General features: G+C 33.8%; 1 protein-coding gene across 1 annotated transcript in view; it reads left to right on the top strand.

The window, feature by feature from the left end:
- LOC149803623 (transient receptor potential cation channel subfamily M member-like 2) overlaps window positions 1-25,061 on the top strand; it is a 155,179-nt gene extending 130,118 nt beyond the window's left edge. Inside the window, exons 21-27 of the mRNA XM_089953363.1 lie at window positions 65-319; window positions 719-893; window positions 4,881-5,040; window positions 7,632-7,822; window positions 11,391-11,523; window positions 13,246-13,350; window positions 15,112-25,061. Coding sequence (XP_089809489.1) covers window positions 65-319; window positions 719-893; window positions 4,881-5,040; window positions 7,632-7,822; window positions 11,391-11,523; window positions 13,246-13,350; window positions 15,112-15,316 — 1,224 coding nt within the window. The 3' untranslated portion in view covers window positions 15,317-25,061. The remainder of the gene's footprint in view (window positions 1-64; window positions 320-718; window positions 894-4,880; window positions 5,041-7,631; window positions 7,823-11,390; window positions 11,524-13,245; window positions 13,351-15,111) is intronic.
- Window positions 25,062-26,173: the final 1,112 nt, after the last annotated feature.

Below are 26,173 nucleotides of genomic sequence, written 5' to 3'. Positions count from 1 at the left end.
TAGATTATGTATGAAATGGGCACTTGTGACACATAATTGATTTTAACCTCAAATTATATTTTAGGTTGTGGCAAGAGACCAACGTTCCATTAAGTTTAAGGTTCGCAGCTGGTTCAGCGGTATATGGAACAGGTTTGATCTGGTGATGTACATGTTGTTTTTGGCATCTGTGATAGCTCGCTATGCCCTAAGCGATGATAAATTTGTATGGGCTCGGATCACATACAGCATAACATTGGCCATGTATTACCTACGCTTCATGCAGGCTTTCTTTGTGGAGAAACACATTGGACCTAAAGTTATCATGATCAAAAACATGGTGAGCCTTAATATTTTCTTATTTACATTTACACCACTTTGCAATGAGTTAATGTGTAGCTTTATCTTGAATAAAGGTATGTCACACACCAAAAACTGGTTGCTCTGACCTATTTTCCTGGTTTTATTCAGTACTGCATGCAAATCATATCTAGCCTTTAAGACCATCATCTTTTTCAAACAGTGCCTCCACTCTTGCAATTTGATTGCTTTAACTGATTAAGACATGAAAAGTTTACCTTTTAAAATGGGGTTGCTGTAACTTACTTTCTAGGGTTTAGAGATTACTCCATCAAAATAATATTAACTCATGTTATGATTGGATTATTATTTTAGCTCCTATTCAATAACAAATTCTTTCACACACAAAAAATACTGAGTCTTATTTTCTTACTTGCAGATAGTGGATCTCATGTTCTTTGTATTGATCTTTGTGATATTTCTGCTGAGTTTTGGTGTGGCTTACCAAGCAAACCTGTTCCCCAACTCTGAGCCAAGCTGGTATTTACTGAAAAGTGTTGTCTATATGCCTTACTGGCAGATGTATGGAGAACTGTTCCTGGATAATATGGAAGGTAATTAACATGTCAGGTACAATTAAAATATTGAACATTGGTATGAAGGACTTGTGTTCATAAAAGACACCAGAGAATTTTCTTTGGTTTGCCATTAAATATCTATATGGTTTTTATTATATATCACACACACATTCACACACACTCTTCCCCACTCACCATAACAGACAGTGATATAAAGTTTGTAAACAAATGTCAGTTATATATGTGATGTGTCTTCATGCTATGACATACCCCACTCCATCTCCCATATTCCCTGGATCCCATTGAAGAGAGCCAAGAAAAAACCTCTTGCAGATGGTTATTGTTTGAAGAAAAAAAGTTTCTTATGTTTGTCCTTCAAGTCTGAAGATGACTTTGACATGACTGACTTGTTTGGTTTCTGTGAGCACAACTGTAATTGATCAGACCAGTTTGCCTCAGAACTGTCTGTGGCACCCTGGACAGTAGGTGCTGCTTGAGTCACTTGATTAACAGTAGATGTGCTGTAGTTCCAAGATTTATACTGATTGCACCTCTTTAGTTCTCCTTGGCTCATAGTCTATAGCTCAAGTATGGATGAGACTGTGCCAGATGCAACTGTCCTGAGTGAGATCTTCCCAAGACTTAGGGTTAATGTTAAAGTGACGATGACTTGAGAAGCCTTTGAAGCATTTCTTATGACCTCCTTGAGATAGTTTTCCCTCCTTCATTTTGCCATAGAAGATCATCTTTGGTAGTCATTTGTCTGACATGGTGATATAGCCTGCTCATCCCATCTGTGATTTCATCAGCAGAGTGTGGATGCTTGAATGCCTGACCATCTAAAAACCACAGTGTCTGGGACCTTGTCCTGCCATATTTTCCTCATAAATTTTCACAGACAGCCTAAATGGATAATAGTTAAGCCTCTTGACATGGCAACACAGTGGCTTTGTAGACCTTTTGTTTTGTTTGTATTCTGATGCCTCCAGACTCCCACACATTTGTGTGTAGCCTACCAAAGGCCACACTTGCTATGGCAACTCTGGTGTTGGTTCATCATTAATGTGGACTGCACCTGACAGAATACTGCCAAGGTAGATGAACTTGTCCATTGCCTGGTAAGGTTTGGCCATTCACTGTGATGCAGGCTCTAGATGAGGTTTTTGCAGGTCAGTGCATCACATCTGTCTTCTTGAAAATGATTGTGATACCAAAATTGCCAGAAGCTCAAGAGAAATTGTTAATAATCTTTTGCCTGTTGGATTTGGACTTTCAATTCAGGGAATAGTCATTAGCAAATATGAGATCATGAACATTCCCATCCTCTAACTTTGTCATTGCCTGAAGACTCTCCACTTTGATGAGCTTGCTATTAATCTGGTATCAGATAAAAAATAACTACAAAATATCTTGATTTCCTCGCACTGGTTTAGAATAAGATGTGGTCACAACAGATGGACAGACAGATGTGGTCACAACAGATGGACAGATAGATATAGTCACAACAGATGGACAGACAGAATGACATATCATTTATCCTCACTCTGATCAGAGAGTATTAAATTTTGATAACAAAGTCAAACTCACCACATGTTATTTACATAAATACAATGAAATATAATTATTGTTCACATGAAACGTAGTTCAAGGTAAGTGTTATAATATGTATTGTAATAAGCCCAGTGTATCATGGTATATATTATATTACAATATAGGTGAATCGTAGTATATGTGTTATGTTGCAACATCACAAATGCCAACCCTAACAGTACCTTCTCAGAAAGGCAGTCAATTTTGTTCCCATAAGTTGTACCAGATCACAGTAAGGTGTAATAAAATATCATGTACTGCTATTGTCAAGCTGGAAAACATGTATTTAAAAGTCCAGAAGTGTTATTCAACACTTTTGTGGCAATAATAAACATCGTGTTCAACTCAAAGTTTGTAAAGTTTACTTGAACCTTTAAGTATCTCAGCAGTTTCAGAAACTGCAGTTCCAAACTCTATTGAGCTTAGGGTCTTCTTGATATTGCTCAACTTTACATAATCCTTTAAAATAAATTAAAGTCACATGGACCATGGTGATGAAATTATCTATTCCACCATGCGACATACTCAGAATCAACACATGATGTCCACTAAACATATTTGTTGCCCTTCCTGCTTTTCCCCAAGAATCTGAAAAGTCCATTTTTTATTATTGTGCACTATTAAAACTTTTTAAGAGGCTTATTGTCCCTTTTGTCCTGACATGTCACTTGTTGGATGCCATTTAAAAAGAAAAGTAGACATTTTGCATCACAAAATACATGCAGGCTAATGTGTCTGAGGTACTCCTGTAAAGTTAGTCTTGTTCCCTGACCAAATCCACTGATTCTAATATGAAACCCAGATTCAAATCAAACAAAGACATGCCAGTATCAGGATTTTATCGCGAACAATCATATTTCCATATTTTGTGTTTTTATTCTTTAAGTCCATATTTTAAAGGCCATTTCCAAATGATGTACAGCAGAATTGTAAAGGTAGGCAGGTCTGCAACATAGGTGAATCAGGCCCATTGTATCATGTATTATAGCATAACATAGGTGAATCAGGCCCATTGTATCATGTATTGTAGCATAACGTAGGTGAATTAGGCCCATTGTATCATGTATTATAGCATAACATAGGTGAATCAGGCCCATTATATCATGATATGTATTATATTAAAATGTAGGTGAATCAGGCCCAATGTATCATGATATGTATTATATTACATCTCTGGTGAATCATGCCTACTGTATCATGATATGTATTATATTAAAATGTAGGTGAATCAGGCCCAGTGTATCATGATATGTATTATATTACATCTCTGGTGAATCGTGCCTACTGTATCATGATATGTATTATATTTATAATGTAGGTGAATCAGGCCAGTGTATCATGATATGTATTAAATCACATTTCAGGTGAATAAAGCTCTATGTATTGTGATATGTATTATATTAAAATGTAGGTAAATCAGGCCAGTGTATCATGACATGTATTATATTACATCTCAGGTGAATCAGGCCCATTGTATAATGATATGTATTATATTACAATGTAGGTAAATCAGGCCCACTGTATCATGATATGTATTATATTAAAATGTAGGTGAACCAGGCCCAGTGTATTGTGATATGTATTATGACCTAGGTGTATCAGGCCAGTGTATCGTGATATGTATTATATTACAAAGTAAGTGGTGATTTATGACCTTAGCTGTGACATTATTTCATATAAAGCTAACGACTTTGCATACCATTTTGGAGTTTATGCATTCATCCAAAAGCAGTAACAGAAAAATGGTGCATGGCTGATTACAGTCTATGTGGTTTTTCATTTTATTAATGATGGTACATGCTAAACTGCATTCAGTTGGGTCATGTATAAAGGAGTTGAATGTAGCCTAGTACTTTCTATTGTCTGTCAAATGCCAAACAGCATTGAGCATCCTCATGCAGTTGAATACAGACAGTGGAAAGTATTAGGCTAGGCTGCATTCAATTGGGTCATCCATAAAGGAGTTGAATGTAGCCTAGTACTTTCTATTGTCTGTCAAATGCCAAACAGCATTGAGCATCCTCATGCAGTTGAATACAGACAGTGGAAAGTATTAGGCTAGGCTGCATTCAATTGGGTCATCCATAAAGGAGTTGAATGTAGCCTAGTACTTTCTATTGTCTGTCAAATGCCAAACAGCATTGAGCATCCTCACCTGTATACCATTTTTTTCTGTGACTGTGACATGCTCTTCTACTGATGAAATTTCTAATGATTATGCAAGAATGAGAGATGCTGTACTACAGTTAAAACCCTACGGAGTGCACATAATGCTGTCCTAGAGTGAAGATCCTAGGGGCTAAATATGCTCAGAAAATGAGACAGTGTGACATACTTGAAAGGCATTGAATCTTTTAATTGCTATGTTACAACTGAATTTGTATCCCCATGGATGTACATCAGATAAAACTACTGTATTGTGCTCTGTTACAGGCAAATCCCCAGATGGCTGTGAAAACAATGAAACCCTATGGCGGGCAGCAGGTGGGCAAGGACGCTGTCCCACTGAGAATGCCCTGGTACCCTTGTTAGGGGCAATCTACGTGGTATTGACAAACATTCTTCTCATCAACCTCCTGATTGCCATGTTCAGGTAAGGGCTGCAGTATTAGTAAGGACTGAAGAATAATGAAGAAAATTATTAAAATTTGTATTGAATTCCAGGTTTGTCAATAATCAGAATTTTTGGATTTCTTTGATGTAGCTATGTATCTCGTGCTGAGAAATATTTTTCTTCTGTACCTGCTGATTGAGATATTTAGATATAAGGAATACGTGTACATTAGAACTTTGGATACAGAAATGAATACGTGTACATTAGAACTTTGGATACAGAAATGATTATAAACAGTGTTCCATCTGTCAGATGAATAAGTTACCATATTTACTATTTATGATCAGCATAGACCAATATCTTCCATCACATCAAATGCCATCAGATTACAGTCTTTGTTTCTACCATCACATCAAATACCATCAGATCAGTCTTTAGTGTCTGCCATCACATCAAGTACCATCAGATCAGTCTTTGGTGTTTGCCATCACATCAAGTATCATCAAATCAGCCTTTGGTGTCTGCCATCAAATCAAGTACTATCAGATCAGTCTTTTTGTGTCTGCCATCACATCAGGTACCATCAGATCAGAGTCTTTGTTTCTACCATCACATCAAGTACCATCAGATCAGTCTTTGGTGTCTGCCATCACATCAAGTACCATCAGATCAGTCTTTGGTGTTTGCCATCACATCAAGTACCATTAGATCAGTCTTTTTGTGTCTGCCATCACATCAAGTACCATCAGATCAGAGTCTTTGTTTCTACCACCACATCAAGTACCATCATACCAGTCTTTAGTGTCTGCCATCACATCAAGTACCATCAGATCAGTCTTTGGTGTCTGCCATCACATCAGGTACCATCAGATCAGAGTCTTTGGTGTCTGCCATCACATCAGGTACCATCAGAACAAATTCTTTGTTTCTACCATCACATCAAGTATCATCAGATCAGTCTTTGGTGTCTGCTACCACATCAAGTAACCATTCAATCAGTCAGTCTTTGCTATCTGCCATCACATCAAGTAACCATTCAATCAATCAGTCTTTGCTGTCTGACATAACATCAAGTACCATCAGATCAAACACTTTGCTGTCTGCCATAACATCAGGTAACCATTCAATCAGTCAGTCTTTGCTGTCTGCCATCACATCAAGTACCACCAGATCAAACACTTTTACCCATGCTTTTCAGGATGGTTGTAGCCATAACATGAAGTAACCATTCAATCAGTCAGTCTTTTGCTGTCTGCCATAACATGAAGTAACCATTTAATCAGTCAGTCTATGCTGTCTGCCATCACATCAAGTAACCATTCAATCAGTCAGTCTTTTGCTGTCTTCCATCACATCAAGTAACCATTCAATCAGTCAGTCTTTGCCATCTGACATCACATCAGGTACCATCACATCAGAATATTTGCTGTCTGCCATCACATCAAGTACCACCAGACCAAACACTTTGCTGTCTGCCATAACATCAAATAACCATTCAATCAGTCAGTCTTTGTTGTCTGCCCTCGCATCAAGTGCCATAAGATCAGAGTATTTTGCTGTCTGCCATCATGTCAAGTAACATCAGATCAGAATCTTTGCTGTCCAATCTGTCTATGATTTCAATCAGATAGCACGTTACATGACATCAGAACAAGGTTATTGATATTGGCAGATGACTGGATGTTGTGCACAATTAAATATGGTAAATGGCAGTGTGTTGTGTGCATGCGGAGACATACACAATGTCGATAAATACAGTAACTGATAGTGTCTCTTGTGCAAGGTGAGACCTTCGCTAATCACCTAAATAAAATGGTAGTGTTTCATGGAGACAGGCACAGTGCAGGTAAATAAATTGTAATGCTTCATGCGAGAAGAGACATACATGATGCAGGTAAGCATGGTAACTGCCTCTTTGCAATAAGAGACATGAACAATATTGGTAAATACAATAAACATGGTAAATGACATTGTTTCATGTACATAGAGACATGCACACTGTAGATAAAGACAGTTAATGTGGTAAATGATAGTATCTTAGATGTGTATGATGTCTGTTGAAATATCAGCACTTTCTGTATGAAATAGTTAACACATTGAATTGAATATTCAGATTAGTTCTCATTTTTATTATTTTTTATCTTAATCTTGTTAAAATACTAGCTATTAAATTACCCATGCTTTTCAGGATGGTTGTAGCCATAAATATTACAAATGCAAAATGACATGCATTATTAGGTATGATCACCTGGCCTGTTTGAGTTTTCCGTGCTATGCACTGGAAACCCAATAATCATAAGGAAGCTTAGACTGGCATGCATTTAGCAAGATTCATGAAGTTACTTTCCAACTGAATCTTCTGTAGAATGTATAATAGAGGACGTATATAATTTCAGCAGATGATTTGTGGAAATGGTCAGGTTTGTATTTACAGTAGCCCCTATGATATCATTCACTTCAAGACATCATACAGAATAACTGTTATAAAATAACAGTGGGTATGTATCTTGGAATATAAATAATGTGTTTAGAAGTTGGTTGTAGTGATTATCTGTACTAAAATTTCATCTGACTCTCTTTTTTGTTTTAGGACTTATTTGTCTTGTACATGTTCATATATATAATTTCAGCTACACATTTCAGCAAGTTCAGGAGCAGTCTGAAAACGTCTGGAGATTCTACCGCTTCTCTCTGGTGTATGAGTACTATGACCGACCTTTCTTGTGCCCACCTTTTCTCATTTTTAGCCACTTATTTAGGTTTCTCAGATATGTCCTTCGCCAGTGTGGATGTGTGATTTCCAAGCCCAAGAACGAATTTAGTAAGTTATTGCAATATATGCCATATTTGTACTCATGCAGATCACAGAATTTTTATAAGAATAAAAAATCTTAACAATACATATGTGAAAATATTATTTACAATGGAAAAATATATTGTTTGTTACATGTATTTTTATCTTGTCAGCTGCAAGATGTTTGTCAATTCATAAACATTATAAATTCCAGAATTTGTGGAAGTGTAATGACAGATATACTTCACAGTATCTCAGGAGAGTTCATGGTGATCCTTTTTTTCGAGGTGCCCTGTACAAGAGTGAAAGAACGTTTGAACGATACTTTGTTATGTAATATTTCTTCTTCTTGTTGCTGCTGCTGTTTTTCTTTTGTTGCCCAGTCATGATGAGATATAATTTTACAGTAGATTTCATGTTTGTTTCTGCGATGCCCTGGAGATTTCATCATGTTTCTGTGATGCCCTGGAGAATTCATCATGTTTCTGAGATGTCCTGCAGATTTCATTGTGTTTCTTTGTTTCTGAGATGCCCTGGAGATTTCATCAGGTTTCTGAGATGCCCTGGAGATTTTATTGTGTTTCTTTCTTTCTGAGATACCCTGGATATTTCATCATGTTTCTGAGATGCCCTGCAGATTTCATTGCATTTCTTTCTTTCTGAGATGCCCTGGAGATTTCATGTTTGTTTCTGAGATGCCCTGGAGATTTCATTGTGTTTTTTTCTTTCTGAGATGCCCTGGATATTTCATCGTGTTTCTGAGATGCTCTGCAGATTTCATGGTGTTTCTTTCTTTCTGAGATGCCCTGGAGATTTCATCGTGTTTCTGAAATGCTCTGGAGATTTCATCATGTTTGTTTCTGAGATGCCCTGGAGATTTCATTGTGTTTCTGAGATGCCCTGGAGATTTGATCATGTTTCTGAGATGCCCTGCAGATTTCATTGTGTTTCTTTGTTTCTGAGATGCTCTGGAGATTTTTCATCACATTTTTTTGTTTCTGAGATGCTGTGTGATGATTGTTGTGGCTGCTGTTGTTCTTCAAGTCTTGATTGTTGTCCCTGCTTTTTTATGAAAAGTGAGGTTATAAGGGAATAAATTGGGCCTGTCCATCCTACTGTCTATCTTTTCCACTTTCATTTCAACATGGTAAGTTTTTCAATTAATATTGGACTTTAACTAACATTGGTATGCAGCTTGATTTTCCTACAAATTTGGCTGAGTTTGATTGTGAGCATTCTGTGTCATTTATAGCAGAATTAACCAGCCCATATTTATTTCTGCATAATAACCCACTTAATATTTGATTTTGAAAACATTTGGCAAGCAGTTTAATTTTCATGAGACCTTTGCTGAGTTTGATTATCTCTGTTCTGTGTCAATACTGATGCAGTTTTGTGGATATAGAATAGGCTTAATGAGTTGTGTATGTCATAAAATGCAATGGAGTGAAGGCATCCCATTTGCTGTGTGTTGTAGCCCTGTTGCTGGAGATGATCCTGATAGTTGAGTAGAGCAGCATCCAATGGTTGACACTCCAATAAAGCATATTACTTTAATCCAAAAGTCACTGAGCACATTAGTCATTCCAAAAAGATTTTAAATAATTCCTCTTAAATTATATGATTTCAACAACACAATTGTAAACTGTGATTACAGATTTATTCCCACAGACTGAACTAAAACGGGAACGAGTCATTTGCTTATCAAATTCATATATATATATATATATATATGTGTGTGTGTGTGTGTGTGTGTGTGTGTTCATGTGACCTTTATCATGACAGGATGTGAAGCAATCCAACAGACAAACCAAGTCTAATTGTTAATAAGACTGGCCTTGAACTCAAATGCTATGTAAACTTTCTATTTACATGTGACCATAATCAGAAGTACTTACAGTCATGGACAAACATTTGCACACAATATAGATTAAACATACGTACATACATACATACATACATACATACATACATACACCAACTGGAAAACAGATATATAAACAGATCCAGTGATATATAAACAGATATAGTGATATATAAACAGATACAGTGATATATAAACATATACAGTGATATATAAACAGATACAGTGATATGTAAACAGATATAGTGATATATAAACAGATATAGTGATATATAAACAGATATAGTGATATATAAACAGATAGTGATATATAAACATATACAGTAATATATAAACAGATATAGTGATATATAAACAGATATAGTGATATATAAACAGATATAGTGATATATAAACAGATACAGTGATATATAAACAGATTAGTATTTTGTTTTAACTTTTCGAACATAAGTGGAAAGGAGTATCAGTTCATTTGCAGCTGAACTAGTTACTGCCATTTTTTCCATTATTTGGCAACTTTGATCCAGAGATCAATAAATATAATTTAGGTTTATTATATAAATCTGGATACATATTGATAGTTTGATATTCATGAAATTAATGTACTGTTTTTCTATACAGCTTGAACAGAACTTGATCCAAGATTAAGAAGTATAAAATATAGGTTGGTTAATAAAAATCATTTGAACAAACAAATCAACCCTTATTATTCCCTCAAATGAGTTATAACAGTAATGCGACCAGTCAAGGAAAGGGGGTGACTGGGACACCTCAGCAGTTGGGAGGGTTTGCCTCCACATCCAAACAGCCCCTATCTTCCCTAAGTTTATATTCTATCAGAAGTCAAGGTGACCCTCTGAGGGAATTCAATCTACAGGATCCCAAAACCAATGAGAGCCCAATGAGTCAATATGAGAGTGCATCAGTACTCTTGTCCTGCTCTTCTACACATACAGAGCAAAAAGAGAAAACTGGAAGAACCAGTTACAGAATTCCCAGATGTGAAGTGTTTGCTACTACCGTCCCAATCAATTCTGCTTAATAACAAAGCGAGAAACCTTCTTTCCAAATATCTGAAATTAAAAAGGTGTCTGACCAGCCCCAAGAGTGTGGCTTTAAAAGGAAAATTGCTAGAGGATTAGAAATTAATCCATGCCCGAGATTCAATAATTCTCCTAATTTTGTCAGTGCTTGGAACACCATCCTCTGAGAAGCCTCAAAACTAGGAGGACACTGTACCAAACAAATGCAATCTGTATACTCACCTGCACGAAATATATGGGGACACTGTACCAAATGAATGCCATCTGTTTACTCACCTGCATGAAATATATGGGGACACTGTTCCAAACAAATGCCATCTGTTTACTCACCAGCACGAAATATATGTGAAACTAAAAGGGAATTCCAAGTGAGAATAAAAAAAGCACTTGATGGATATCCTTAATGATATAGATTCCTTGGTGTTTAAGCATTTTAATTTATTGACCACAACATAGATTGTGTTAAATATCAAATAATAGAAATTATTAAATCTGATCCAGAGCTCTCTAGTTGCACTATTCTTAGATATAGAACTTTATTGGATATACCAATTACATACTCTACAACTGGTAGGGATTAACAGATTGGTCTAAATGGCATGTCAGTCATTTTTAACTTTGTTTTTTAAAATCTTCATACATTTTGGTAGAGAGATATCCATGAAATTATTGTACTGTTTTTCTGCAGAGCTTGAACTGAGTGACAAGGACAATAACCGCTTAACACTGTTTGAAAAGAGTGCACTAGAAGAGTACTTGAGTTGCTTCCAAAGACTAGAACTTGAAACTGTTGATAGAAAAGTCACCACTACACATGAAAGGTAATGTACCAATGTGGGATGATGCTTTTTTTAAGGTATTTGTATATGAAAAGTAATGTACCATTGTGTGGTAAATCATGCTTGTCGTAGTAGTATTTTGTACATGAAACACAATGTACCTTAAGAGAAGGATGGTTTTTTTATTGCATTATTTGGTATTGCTTACCATACTGCAAATAACAGCATTGGTCCAAACCAAGCATTGTGGTCCAGACCAAGCAGTGTGATCCAGACCAAGCAGTGTGGTAACCTGCACAAGCTCAAGGCACGAGCTTTATCAGACCATGTATATTATCAGGAGAATAACATAATGTGGTAACTTGATATAAATTACTGTGTCCCATAAGGTTTACAGTGGCTCATTTTGTGTTAGTGACATCAGTTGTTGACTGGTTGATTGGATGGCTGAATTCAGCTAAGTTGAGTTGGATTGGATCTGGATGTTATCAGTGAGAAATGATAAACTGTATTTGCTAAAGAAATGTACATTTTTTGTGCCTACTCTGTGTAGACATGTTAAAACAGTGACCCCAAAGTCCACACTCCTAATGTATATAGCCAAGGGCACAGAATTGGGTGAATAGAGATACTGTTATTCATGTGATTTGTGGGCTTTACCAAGTTCCAAGTATTTATAGTTTCATATTTTTTGCTTTTGCACATATCTAGCAGTACACCTAAACATATTATTATCAAAGAAAAGTACTTTTGCCTATGCTGAAAATGATCATTTTACATCCAAAGTATCCAACATAAGCAGTGGTGATATCCATGACAAGGATTTGTTATGCTGTAGGAAACGAGTATCATATAGAAGACTCAACATGATATGAAAGGAAAGTAGGTACATTATCATTTGGCAGTCATCTTCGGGATATAATTAAATGTGTCTCATTGCTTTTACACAACTTTGCCTCAAACAACTGCTGAATCGAAATTTGATTAACTTTGATACAAAATGTCCTGATATGGGACTTTCAGTTTTGGACAAATGAAGATGTGCCATCAGAAACTAGAGAAACCTTGAAGCAGTCGTTTTCATAATGTATACAATCAACAGCATTGGAGAAAATTTCAACAAAAATCATCCCAATGACTCAGATTTCTTGTCACATTTTAAAATTACTAAGAGGAAAGAAACCCATGTCTATAAATAAAAGTCCTGACTGATCAGTGTGACTCAAACCCACAAGCCTCTGGTCACATATTCAACAACTTAATTTCTAAGTGACTACAGATTTCTTGGGTGTTAAATCTCAGAAGTTTCCAATTAAGACTCCAAGGGTAGGGCACCAGTTGGGCTAGGAAAGACCCAGATATCCATGCTGATTGCACAGATTAACTCCCCTTTTAATGCTAATAACTAATATGTTTTAAGGGTGGGCCTATTAACAGTGTCTCATTTATAAATTATGGCCTAGTCTCTGGGACATGGGAGATATCTAGAGGATATTGCTAGCTGTATACATTACTTGTACCTTTGATGTATAAAAAGTGATCCTGTTTATATGGTCTAGGAGAGAAGATAGATGACACCAATTGATGCTGCAGGAGCTGTGTGCTCAAAATTTTTTATTCAAATGATTTTGAAACCATTTGCAGTTGACATATGTCAGATTACCAGGTGAGCAATATCAAGACCTCTTGTTTAGTGTAACATTAATTCCTTATTTTGGGTTTTACTAGAAAGTGTAAACTGGTTCACTGTTAACTCAATTACAGGCTGGAGAGAGTAATAGAAGACCTAGATAGCATCAAAGAATCAGTAAAGCTGCAGGAAAATCTTGCAAAAGGGATGTCAGGTGCTGATTCGCCACTTTTGAGCTCGTAAGTATGAGTATGGCAGTGAGAGAAAGACATATGGATGGAATTTTGGAATAGTAAAATCTAAGTGAAACTGGCAACAACTAAAAAGAATCACCGTAGTTATAATCTGTGATACGAACTGCTCATTCACTTTAACATTACTTGAATTACTTATTCAATACTGGAGTAAAATATTTCATAATAACAGCAACTAAAACAGTTGAAAACTTTTCACAACAGAGAGCAGAAGCACTTGGAATCATATAGTTCTTCTGTATAATTTTCTTATAATGTGGAACCGTGATCTTAAACCACCGGAATCAATGTAAGTCTGAATGATGATCCTGTCTGTGTAGCCTGATGAAAATTTAAACAATTAACAAGGATATATTTCACATTCCAATTTTTGCCATGTATAGTCTATCATGTGAAAAAAAATGGCATTATACCCACAACAATGACAATTTCAACTGACACACTGCATTTCAGTTGAAATTATATGCAGACAAACAGCATCAATACCTATCTGCCTGTACATTGTGTGACTGTAGAATTAGGTCAGAACTGTTAATTGTTTGGATACTAATTATACTCTAGTGAATATGATACATATTATAGACTGGTAAATGTAGTAAATATGGTAAAGTGGTAAATTTGGTACATAAAATGGACGGGTAAATTTTATATATGTTATAGACCAGTAAATATGGTACATGTGATAAACTGGAATATATGGATTGTGTTATACATCAATAAATTTGGTACACATTAAAGACTGATAATCAAATTTGGTACATGTTATAGACTGGTAAATATGATACAGAAATGGTGTTAAATATGGTACCTGGCATAGACCAGTCAGTATGGTACATATGAACTGCTAAATTTGGTACATGTTATAGACTGGTAAATTTGGTACATGTTATAGACTTGTAAATTTGGTACATGTTAAAGACTGCTAAATTTGGTACATGTTATAGACTGGTAAATTTGGTACATGTTATAGACCAGTCAGTATGGCACATGTTATGAATTGCTAAATTTGGTACACATTATAGACTGGTAAATTTGGTACATGTTATAGACCAATAAATATGTACATAGTGTTAAATATGATGCATGGTATAAACCAGTCAGTATGGTACATATGAACTGCTAAATTTAGTACATGTTATAGACTGGTAAATTTGGTACATGTTAAAGACCAGTCAGTATGGTACATATGAACTGCTAAATTTGGTACATGTTATAGACTGGTAAATTTAGTACATGTTAAAGACCAGTCAGTATGGCACATGTTATAAACTGCTAAATTTGGTACATGTTATAGACTGGTAAATTTGGTACATGTTATAGACCAATAAATATGTACATAGTGTTAAATATGATACATGGTATAAACCAGTCAACATGGTAAATGTTATTGACTGGTCAATATGCTACATGATCAAACTGTTACTTTAGAAATGACTTTTACTCCCAGGCTGGATTGAACTGGCCTGATCTTCATGCTTAGATATGACTTTATAATTTTAAAAGGAAATATTTTAATTAGATAGAATGAGGTAGGAAAATAACAAATGTTGCCTTTTTAAGAAAACTCAGAATAAAATTTTAAAGCCATTGGTGTTGTTTCATGCTACATGATTTTGATCACATGCTCTTTGGTGATTGGAATGAAGTATTGTTAGGTGCCTTTCTATCAAGTTTCAGGCCTTTATCTTTATTGCAATTAACCAAGAAAGAAAAAATAATGATAAAATATATTACCTCTATTTTCAGTCGTAAGGTTAACACTGATGTCAAAGATGACACTAGAGGAGAAATGCAGATTCAACTGGATGAGCTGGGAGATCAAGTGGCACAAAATAGCCACCATATTAACCAGATGATGCAGATGATGCAACAGATGCTCAGATATCAAGAACGAAACAGGCGTACACCCTACCTGGAGATTAGTGAAATCAGTCCGTCTGCAGATGCTTAAGTACCCGTTGGCTTTTACAAGAGAGAAAGATTCTTTATTTTGCAAACAGATAAGCTGCAGTAATTAATTTCAGAATGTATTCAGTAATTAGATATTGATACAAATATCTGTCTGATCAAAGGTTTCATAACATTACCCACAATCCCTAATGCCAAAGGATTTTCAAGAATCAAATTACCTTTGATATTTAACAGTACATATCAGTCACATTTAATTTACAGTCTTTTTACTTGTGGGGGAGAGGGCTTGTTCTTCAGGCAAAGTTTCTTAATGTTTTGACTAACTTCCAAGTTAAATATTTATAGAGGTTGAACAGAGAAAAGTGATCTTGTAACTCGAGTTATAATGAATGAATAGATGAATGAAATAGTTAATTATCTTCAGTCTTAATTGTAATTGTCTTTGATGATCATGTATATTGCAAATCAAATTATGTAATTTTATTTTTTCCAAGTTTCAGTACATAATAAAAATGTCTCACTTATGGCACTGCTAACCAGGAACACATCATTGTTTATCTGTCTTCTGATAAATAAGTTTCATGTGATAAGAACATTTTGAGCTTGCATTGTTAATAATAGATAATTTTCAAGTTAGAATTTATCTAAAGAATATGGTTGCTTATTTTCAAGGGAGGCAAACTTTGCTTGCATTTTGATCAGATATATAGCTGATGGATGAAAATGAATTAGTAAAGTAATCTTACGGATGTGTTAGACTTTTTAATTTTAATTTTCTGTCGTTTATGTTCCATGTTTATAATAAGGAATCATGGTATTTTTTTACATTTATATATTATACATTTTTGATTCAAAGGTTTATTTTTAGAAACAATTATGCATTAGTTTGTAGATGCACAATTTTTTTTTATAGATAATGACATCTTATAAATAAAATTGTACATATTTTGTCTTATGTATTTATGCACATGAATATTGAGTTTATCTTGAATCTACATTTTAAAGGGATTGTGAAGTTTGTATTTTGTAATATTTTTTTAAAATTCTATACAGCCTGCTAAAACTGTGCCACACAGGTTTTCAGTTGTGGTAATGAAAATTGATTTTAATAACTTTTGTACTGAAAGAATTTACCCACCAGCATACTCATTTCTTTGGGCATTTTAATAAATGGTCATCAAATTGTACATTGTGAATTTTTCAATAATCATTTAGCTATTAATTATTTTATGGGGCAGTTAGTGAAGGGTAATTTGTTTCCCTATACCTTTTTATGTAAGGACCATAACTTGGAGATATTACATAAGAGAGGAGCAAAAAAAGGTACTTCAACCTGGACATTGTAAGTGATTTTGGGTTGCTTGGTCCGTGGCTGTGTAAAAATATCTTTTTTTTAAAATACGCCAACATTTTAGAAATGGTGTATAATTTTATGCCTGTAATAGCCCAAATGTGTTTAACAGTTTGGGCCCAGATTTGCCATTGCATAATTTGCAGGCAGATACTGGCTGCATGGTCCACTTGATTTAGTAACATTTGGAATGTCCTCAGCTGTTTCTGACATATGCTAGAAAAAGACCTTTGATGTAAATATTAACCATTTTGAATTGCTCTCAAGCCCTTAGATGTGTTTACATCATAATAAATTTGTTGGTGTGACAACTCAATGTGTCCTCCTAATGTCAGTGCATGCAATAGTTTGAAGCTACTGAAAATTTTATTTTCAATAAAAAGTTGCAGGTATAACATCAACAATTGAATGTGATAGTGTTTTATTGATGGTTAAAATAGTATTGAGGTTTTTTTTCCTCAGTATATATCTTTTTTAAAGATCTGTTCATTGCAGGTGCTTATTAATCGGCCAAAAACTTGTCAGTCTGGTAAGTATCACTATTATTATCTCTGAGTCTATTTCAGAGAGTTTTTTCACTCACATTGGAAAGAGATGTTCCAATGATTTCATAAGTTTAAAAAAAAACAGGTGCACACCCTTCATGGTAAACACAATAGATAGGAAATTACAAAAACCGGGTCAATAATGTTTTTGTTCAGTCCATGTTACAAACAAACAATATATATTAAAGTATTCTCTGCTCTGTAACATGAACAGGTTTAGTTGTATTTCTTCAAAAATCTTAATGATGAAGGTAATTGTAGAGATCTCTCAAAGAGATATACTAATATCAAGGCAGTGATTAAAATACATTAAAGCCGATTAAATAAACAACATAAATAAAATCAGTTAAAGTCAATTTACTAAGCAATGGAAGATCTTAAAGTATGGAATGTTGACAAGGCACTCCACAGTTAAACACAAACCTCTTTATGTGTGCATCTGCTTACAGAAAGTTACAAGCCAGCAAGCAGCATGAAAATCTACGAAGATACTTTTAGTATAATAATTTTATATTATAAATAAATTAGTAATGAAATAAATTATTTTTCTGTGCTTTTAGTAAGCAGTATGCATCTATTAACAACCTGATTCTTCAGTAAAATATATTATTACGAAATTCCTGTGTATTATCAGACAAATTTTCTGTGTTAGATTGTCAGAAATTACCAACTACATTACCTCCCTTGACTTTAGCTTGTTTGGTTGTTTCTTCATGACATCATTCCAGATTGGTGAGCCAGCCAACTGTAGCTGTATATTCTAAAAATGACCGTATAAAGTGAAAATATATATTACATTGCAGGATACGGCCAGGATATGGCTGGAATATGGCCAGTCAATGATAAGATACATAAAATGAGCAAATGTTATCAAGTGTTGAGTTCATGTTAAAAGAACAACAAATATTTCAATTTCAGGTATGGAAGATTAGAAATTAAAATTAAATTAGAAACCAGAAACAGAAACTTTCATAAGAGTTATATGTTTTTTATTAAATTGTATTTCATAAATTGATAAGATATTATCTATATTAAATATATTTTGGAATGATATTATATGCTAATTATATGTACTAAACCATTCATCGGTGTTCATGTTTCTTCAGAGTAATATTATAAGTACAAGGATACTGGCATCCTCTTTTCATGTCTTTATAACTGTTCTCAGACTATAGGTCTCGGAGAAAATAGTTTCAATATACATGTGTATGTATTTACAGTCATGTACTGAATGAATAAAAACCAACTCTGAGAACATGATAGTGACTCTGAGAGGATCAAATATAAATAAACCTAGTTACTCAGAACATCATCCCAAAATTTCTTTTGGATTTGGATTTCCACTACAAAACTTCCATAACAACATAATAACCTGGACCAGTTAAAGGTACCTTGAGATTAACTGATAAAATGTGACTTTTTGTTTTTGGCCACATTAGCAAATGGTGTTGGATACCTGCAACAGTGATGTCACTTGTCAGTGTTTTGATTCAGTTTTAATGTGTTTTTCAAATTTTATACAAGGGGTGGGAAGCATGCGTACATGTGAAGATTGTTTGTAAGCAAAACACCCTGCTCTGCAGACTCTTGGTACTCCTGGTCTAGATATAGATTTTGTTTTGAGATGAGTAAATTGAATTAATATATCCATACCAACTGAATTTTTCTAAATATTTCCCCAAAACAAAATGTTCAGGCTCCTATTTAATTTGTAACAACTATAAAATGTTCATTATTTTCAGTACCTGTGATCACAGTAAGAGTACAACATGTATATAATATATTGTTTGCAGCCCAATAAGAGATATACACATTGTTTGCAGAACTGTGGTCTTATAAAGATCTCAGCATGCAAACAGTGTTTGCAGAACCTGCAGTTAAAATACAATGTGGTCACAATAAGTACCAAATATACAGTGTGCTTGCAGTACAGTAGAACTTTGATTATCCATCACCCTATTAACCATTAGCCTCTGTTAACTGTCAGGGCATTGTACATCAAAATATTAAAAACATGTACATGTACATATGTAGATATTATGATTTTTTGATGACCCAGACCACTGTATAATATTTTTAATGTACATATTCTATTATCTGTCTATCTGTTGTGGTCTCAGTCCCGTACCCTGATGGATAATCAAAGTTCTACTGTACATACAGTGACAGTATGAATACAACATCACAATAAGAGTACAACATGTACATAGTACTTGCAGTATCTGTGATCACAATGAGTACAACATGTACACAGTGCTTGCAGTATCTTTTGATCACAATGAGTACAACATGTACACAGTGCTTGCAGTATCTGTGATCACACTGCATACAACATGTACACAGTGCTTGCAGTATCTGTGATCACAATGAGTTCATTATGTACACTGTGCTTGCAGTATCTTTTGAGTACAACATGTACACAGTGCTTGCAGTACCTGTGATCACAATAAATAAGAGTTAAACATTTCTTCTTTGGATAGAGCAAGTATACTTGGCTGATTTGTCTGAAGGAAAGGTTTTAGACAGTCAGCTCTATATACTTCTGGAGCAGCCTTCAAAAGATTTTTGCCTTCACTGAAGTAAAAAAATATATACAAAATATTTGGAAATTCTTGGATAGCATTAGGAATGTTGACATTGTTTGTTTTGTTTATTTTTCTTATGATTTTTTTTTCTATGGGTTGGAGGTGGGGTGGTGGGGGCAGATTTTGGACCTGAGAGAAATCAGAAATCACACACAAGTTTTTATTCTGGCATCATTGAATGAATTCAGGAGCTACAAAAATTGCAACAGCAACAGCCCTTAGTTTTCGTAGACCTTTGCGGCTGCAGGTGAAAATTGTAAAGCAGTTGGAATTTAAACTTGCATTGAAGATTTCATATTTGTATATTTCTTAATTGATTTAGGATCAGGTTAGAAATTATATTTTTAGGTAACATTACCCATCTATGTTTTCATTGTAAACTTGTGATATTTATGCACTGTTAGTGACCTATTTTTTAGCCATTTTTTCCTCATCATTGAAATCTTTCTTCTAGGAAATTTTTGTTTTTACATGCAAAAAACATGCAAATTAGCCCATCTTCATCAAACCGTTTTGAGTTTTTTCACTCTTGCAATCAACATGTATTCATCATTCAGTTTGGATTTTTATTTAGTGCTGAAAAAAACATGGCATAAGTCAATACCATTTTTGCATCAAGGCTGCCTTTGCAGAAGCCTAATGTAATGATCACTTTGGCATCTGTGTGTGTCTGTCTGTACACCTGTCTACACCCTATGTTAACATCAATGTAAAAGCTTTTACTCTACTTTTGTTTCAGTGGCATTTTATCCCACCAACTCTAGATTTTTTGTATGGCTTCAGTATGCGCTTATCATTATCTACCGTAATAAATACTCCATTTTTCACAGCGGTGGGGTGACCTTGACATGTACTTCCTTGACGGCTGCATGTGTGTTTACTTATCTGTTTTTCTAAGAATGGTTCAGTTTCACATATTTTCTAGCAACTAATTTATTGCCAAAAGCTTTTTGTAGCAAAACCATTAGCTTGGCACTCCTAGTCGAAGAAGCTAGTCTGTTGTTTCAGGTTAATTTTGCTAGATGTAATGGATTTTAGTACATTTTTATCCCTTGATTTTCTTTCTTTTATCAGTGCGTACTAAGTGCATTTTTGTGTTGCTGCTATGCATTTGAATGCACAGTAAACTCTGAATATAGCAGCATCCAGGAGACAGCCAAAATATATTGCTATATCCACATGTTATCATTATGATAGTTGGTTCTTATTGCCAGAATTAAGCACACCAAGTGATGTATGTTGTAATAAATGATATATGCTGCTGTGTTAAATTTATTAGTACAGTTTAATGTATATTGTTTACTGTGATATAATGATATATTGTTGTGTATTTTGCCTTTGGTAAAATTTTGTTGAACATGACTTCTGATTATCAGATATATCTGTTGACAATATTGTTATAAGAATATTTGGTCCAATATTTAAGTGCTATGCTTTTATACGTCAGAAGTACTTTTAAACATGGTTTGATAATTTCCTGATTCTCCATAGCAGATTGCACACTGTGATGTACAAATTTGTCCGATATTTTTATACCATTTTTGTAGCCATGTTTAAGACCACATTAGCCCAAATACTAGTATGACGATTGTCAGTTTTCTGTTGTAAGTTGTGCATTGTTTTATCAGCAAGTATAACAATCAACATAGCCAAAAATGCTCAGTTTAGCTAAATGTCAAAATGATTACATTGTTATGGAAATATTCTTGAAAGTTCTTTTAAATTATCTAAAATATTTTCATGTTTAGTTTTTATGAAAGGGTGAAATCCATAAATAATAGCACTTACAAAATATCTAGTTTTGTACTTTCTGACAATGAGAATGTTACGCCTATACTCAAAATTGGGATAAAAAAAGCAATACATATGCCGAAAATTCTGTGCAACTAGTTTCACATTTATGCTTCTTCAGGCACGAAATGTTTTGAAAGAAACGGATGACATCTTTTATTTTAAAATAACAATTACATCATTATGTAACATCATAAATGATATGCATCATCATAACAATTATATATATATATATGACGTGATCGAAAAGATACATTAGTCTCTAATGAAACCTGAATCAGTAAAATAACAGAATAAAATAGAGACAAACAGTCATACATATAATTATATTGTTATAAAGGATATACAATATATCAATTTAAAAAAAAAATTGTACAATTTTATATAGTGCATTGGTATTAAGGCCATTAGGATACAAAGTATCTAACTTACGAATCCAGTAAGTTTCTTTTATGAGTCTATTCTTGTCACCATGCACAATATCCATTGGCATGAAAGAAAAATCGAGTATACTCAATAGAATTCATGCATCGCTCTTGACAATTGCTAGATGATATTTGTGTGTCATTGGACATCTAGACTGGATGTTTCTGTCATAGAGGTTTATTCAGAAGCAGAACTTCTGACACAATAAAATAGAACATTTATACTGGTTGAGTAACATATGGTAATTAAAATATTATTTGGGTCTGTCATGTGAAGTTGGGATATATGTCACCACTTTAATCAATCACAATTTGTTAGTGATACTTTACACTCCTGCTACAAATCATGGAAATTAGCAAAAGAATTTCAGGAACAGACATTTTTTAGCTGTTTTGTCATTTTTTGGATGATTATCAGTTTGATACATGTAGACAACTTTGAGAATCTTTGTTTAATACTATACTTGTATATACTATGTGTCATTGTGATTATTATACATTACATTGAATGAAAGTTTTAAGAGAAATTCAGTGCAAGATATTTCATTTAGACTTATTTACTTATTTTGTTTAGATGCAATACTTTAGCTTATCATGGATAGTCACAGTTGGTTTTTAATTTTGTCTCCTCCAAACCCTGGATCAAACATCGAAGGATGGGTAATAGTTGACTGCACATGAAACATAGTTCACTAATATGATTTTTTTTCATTACATGTTTTTATCACTAGATTTTCAGTATGTGCTGGAGAAGTACAGTAATTGGATCATATAGTACATTAGTAAACATATTCTTTTAATTATGTACTAGGGCGTTGGCTGTTTGGTATGACATGGTTGTATGACATCATAATGAACACACTTAGATGTTTCATCCATCATGATGTCATGTGTCATACAGACTTTTACTGCTACGGTTGGCACAATGTTGCGACCTTAAAATGTTAAGTTAGCCATATGTCCTGCAGGAAAATTGGCTTGGAAAGTTAGGCACTTGTCTTGAGGCAGAATTGACTAGGAACTTTCACTTATCCTGCTATAATTGTACTTGTTTTAAATAGTGAAGTCTTCTGAAACCAAACATTGTCATGTAAAATATAAGAAAGTTAATCTCCATGGTTACAGCATACAGTTATTAGTAACATCAATGATTTAAAGACTCAGTAGGATGTAGTGCTCTCTCTTTATAATGAAGTTCATGGAAGTCTTAAAAGCATCCCACTGTAAGTGAGAGAACCTTATAAAGAGGGATGATTCAACCATGATGTATCTTATTGCAACAAAATACAAGAACTACAAGTGAAATCAATCTAGTAATCATACAATGACAAAATATGACCAATTTAATGGGTTCCATGACCAAGCATACAATATAACGGGGATAACAGTGTACTGGAGGTTTTCTGTAATGTGAGAACATTGTACTTTTACAAATTATGGCAAAATAATGCATGTTACAACCTAAACCAATCCACAAACAGTACCTTGCCCACTGTCCAGTGTTGGACAGCAGCCAGTCAACTTTTGATGTAACCCTTGCTGACTGTCCTTTAGGGCTTTCATGCTTACATTTTAAAATTACCTAGTTTTATCAGTGTCATGTTGTAAAAGTGTACACAATCAATTTTAAGTTTAAACAACTAAAGCACATCACCAATGGCATTAAAAGGTTTAAATTGCTTGTAAAATAAAAAAGACTGCCAGAAACAAGTGATTGAAACTTGCAAAAGTTTTACAGAGGTAGAAAGTAGTGGAAAACATAAGGCAAAATGCATCCTGTGTGCAATGGAATTAGCTCACTTTGGTTGAAGTATTGGCACAATATATAATCATCTAAAGCACAAACATTACTCTCCTCACTAGAAGTAATTCCAAAATCTTTTAAAAACTGCGGTACATGCGCAAGTGTTGAAAGCAAAATGACACTGAAATTAATCATGATGTGTGTGGATGACCTGAGACCTCTCAGCATTGTGGAAGGGCATTGTTCAAGAAGTCTCTGCTCTGAGCAAAATCCATAACATGATTTTGGTTTTTAATTCTTATTTTTAACATTCTTGTTGATGCCCAGTAAATTACAATAAGCTCTTTATAGAGAATGTTAGCCAGTCTTATCTAGGAGTGATTCTGTATCATCTAAGTTTAGTGTGTCAATTTGCCAATGTATTTCGAGACAGTATCATGCTGGTACTTAGTGGCCACCTATGTAGCACCATTGCTGCATGATTCTCCAATCAGCCAACATCAAGTGTACTTGGATCATGTGGTATCTATATACATAACAATAATTAGTCAGTATTAAATCTCAGCATGCAGGGTAGGAGTTAATTTAGGGTAAAAACATTTAGTTTTGTCACTGAAATAACTGTGTTGATGAGCTGCATAATTGGCAGTGACCTTGGTATCAAGTGAAAATATGCAAGACATCTTTAAGATCATGAATAGATAAATTACTATAAAATGAAATTCAAATGGAGACTGCCTGTCCTTTCCACAAAATTGATAATATAAATACTTTTAGCAGACATAATTGAAGAAATATGTACATTGCATCATACTGTGGTAATATTTGTCAGAATTCTTGTATATCTTCAAAAGTCCATACCTCTGCTTTTGTTTATGAAATTGTTTTCATAATTATTAATTATATTTTGTTTTTACATGCTTTTACAGGTATTATATACATGTTTTATAAAAACATTTTGAGAGGACATTTTTGATGGTCTGTGACATAAATCTGTATTTGAAAACAACATGTAATTGAATGTTGTTCTGGTGTCTGCATTTCCATTTATGCATCAAAGATGTTATACACCTTAAACATAAACAGGACTTTTATTTTGAATTACTTAAAGGGATAAATTGTTCTTTGAACACTTGAATATATATATATATATATATATATATATATATATATATATATATATATATATATATATATATATAGCTATATTCAGTACATATATGAAGTAAAGTTTATCAGCAATCTATCACACATGTACATATTTTATTGTTCTTCGTCTTTCTTTTTATTAGTAGTAAATATTGACAAGTTTACATTTTTTATTAATAAAAACTATTAAAGGTGTCTTTTCTTTTTCTCATTTCCTAGTAAAAGTGTACAAACAGGTTATGTTCTGTATGATTGTATTTGACAAAATGGAGCTGTCAGAAAACAATTTAACAAGTTGGCCTGTTTGCAAGTAAGAAGTTAAAACCAGAATAGCCAATCATGGATATGTCAGCTGTCTTTCAAGGTCATTATGATCTTTACTATGATCGGTTTTGATTAGTTAATCAACAGGTTTCAGTATACGTTCAAAGACAGCCCACCAGTCAGGACTTTTGCCCTTCTGTAGACCATTGTCCCACATCCATTTGCAGTTATTTGAATATTGCATTTCCTCATAATTTTATTGAAAAATCATGAACCACTGCTGCAGTGCACAGATTAATCTCAATGTTTAATTACTCCTAAATGAACATGATGTTTCTCTAACATCAAATATAACTGATGACCATCATGAAACTCTTCTTATTGATTTTCTTGAGTAGATATTCGTATTGACATGAAGTTTGATTGAAACAATTCAGAAAATATGTTCTAAATGAAAATGGTGCCGATCTGAAATAAAATATGTCCACCACAGTTGCCATCTTGAAAATATTATTTATCACTACAGTAACTCCCTGTGAACAAATGTATGTATTGACTTGGGAATTTACTAAAACATTTCTTAACTAGTTGATCCAATTCAGTCTTTCAAGCAATCCTTTGAGAAAAAACAGGGTTAAAGTAGGGCTACATTTTAAACAAAAGTAGGGAACAAGTTGGGGAAATTTTAGTTGGTCCTAAATTAAAATGAAGATCAAAACTCATGGTAGGCATCTTGAAAATCCTGTTATCTTTAAGTCCTCTAAAGATATGGTTGTATTGACATTAGATTTTAACTTGTGTCAAATTAGAATTTCCTGATGATGCTGGTCTAAAGTCCAACTTGGTTACTGCAGTAACTGTCTTGGAAAGATTTGCATCCTTTGTCCTGCTAAATGAACTGTTATTTATATATATATAAATATATATATATATATATATATATATATATATATATATATATATATATACATATACATATATATATATATATATATATATATATATATATATATATATATATATATAGTTTTCACTGAAGGACA

This window comes from Sinohyriopsis cumingii, chromosome 3 (assembly GCF_028554795.1).
Source record: "Sinohyriopsis cumingii isolate HCF-2022 chromosome 3, ASM2855479v2, whole genome shotgun sequence".
Classification (NCBI taxonomy): domain Eukaryota; kingdom Metazoa; phylum Mollusca; class Bivalvia; order Unionida; family Unionidae; genus Sinohyriopsis; species Sinohyriopsis cumingii.
This window is presented reverse-complemented; position numbering and strand designations above follow the sequence as displayed.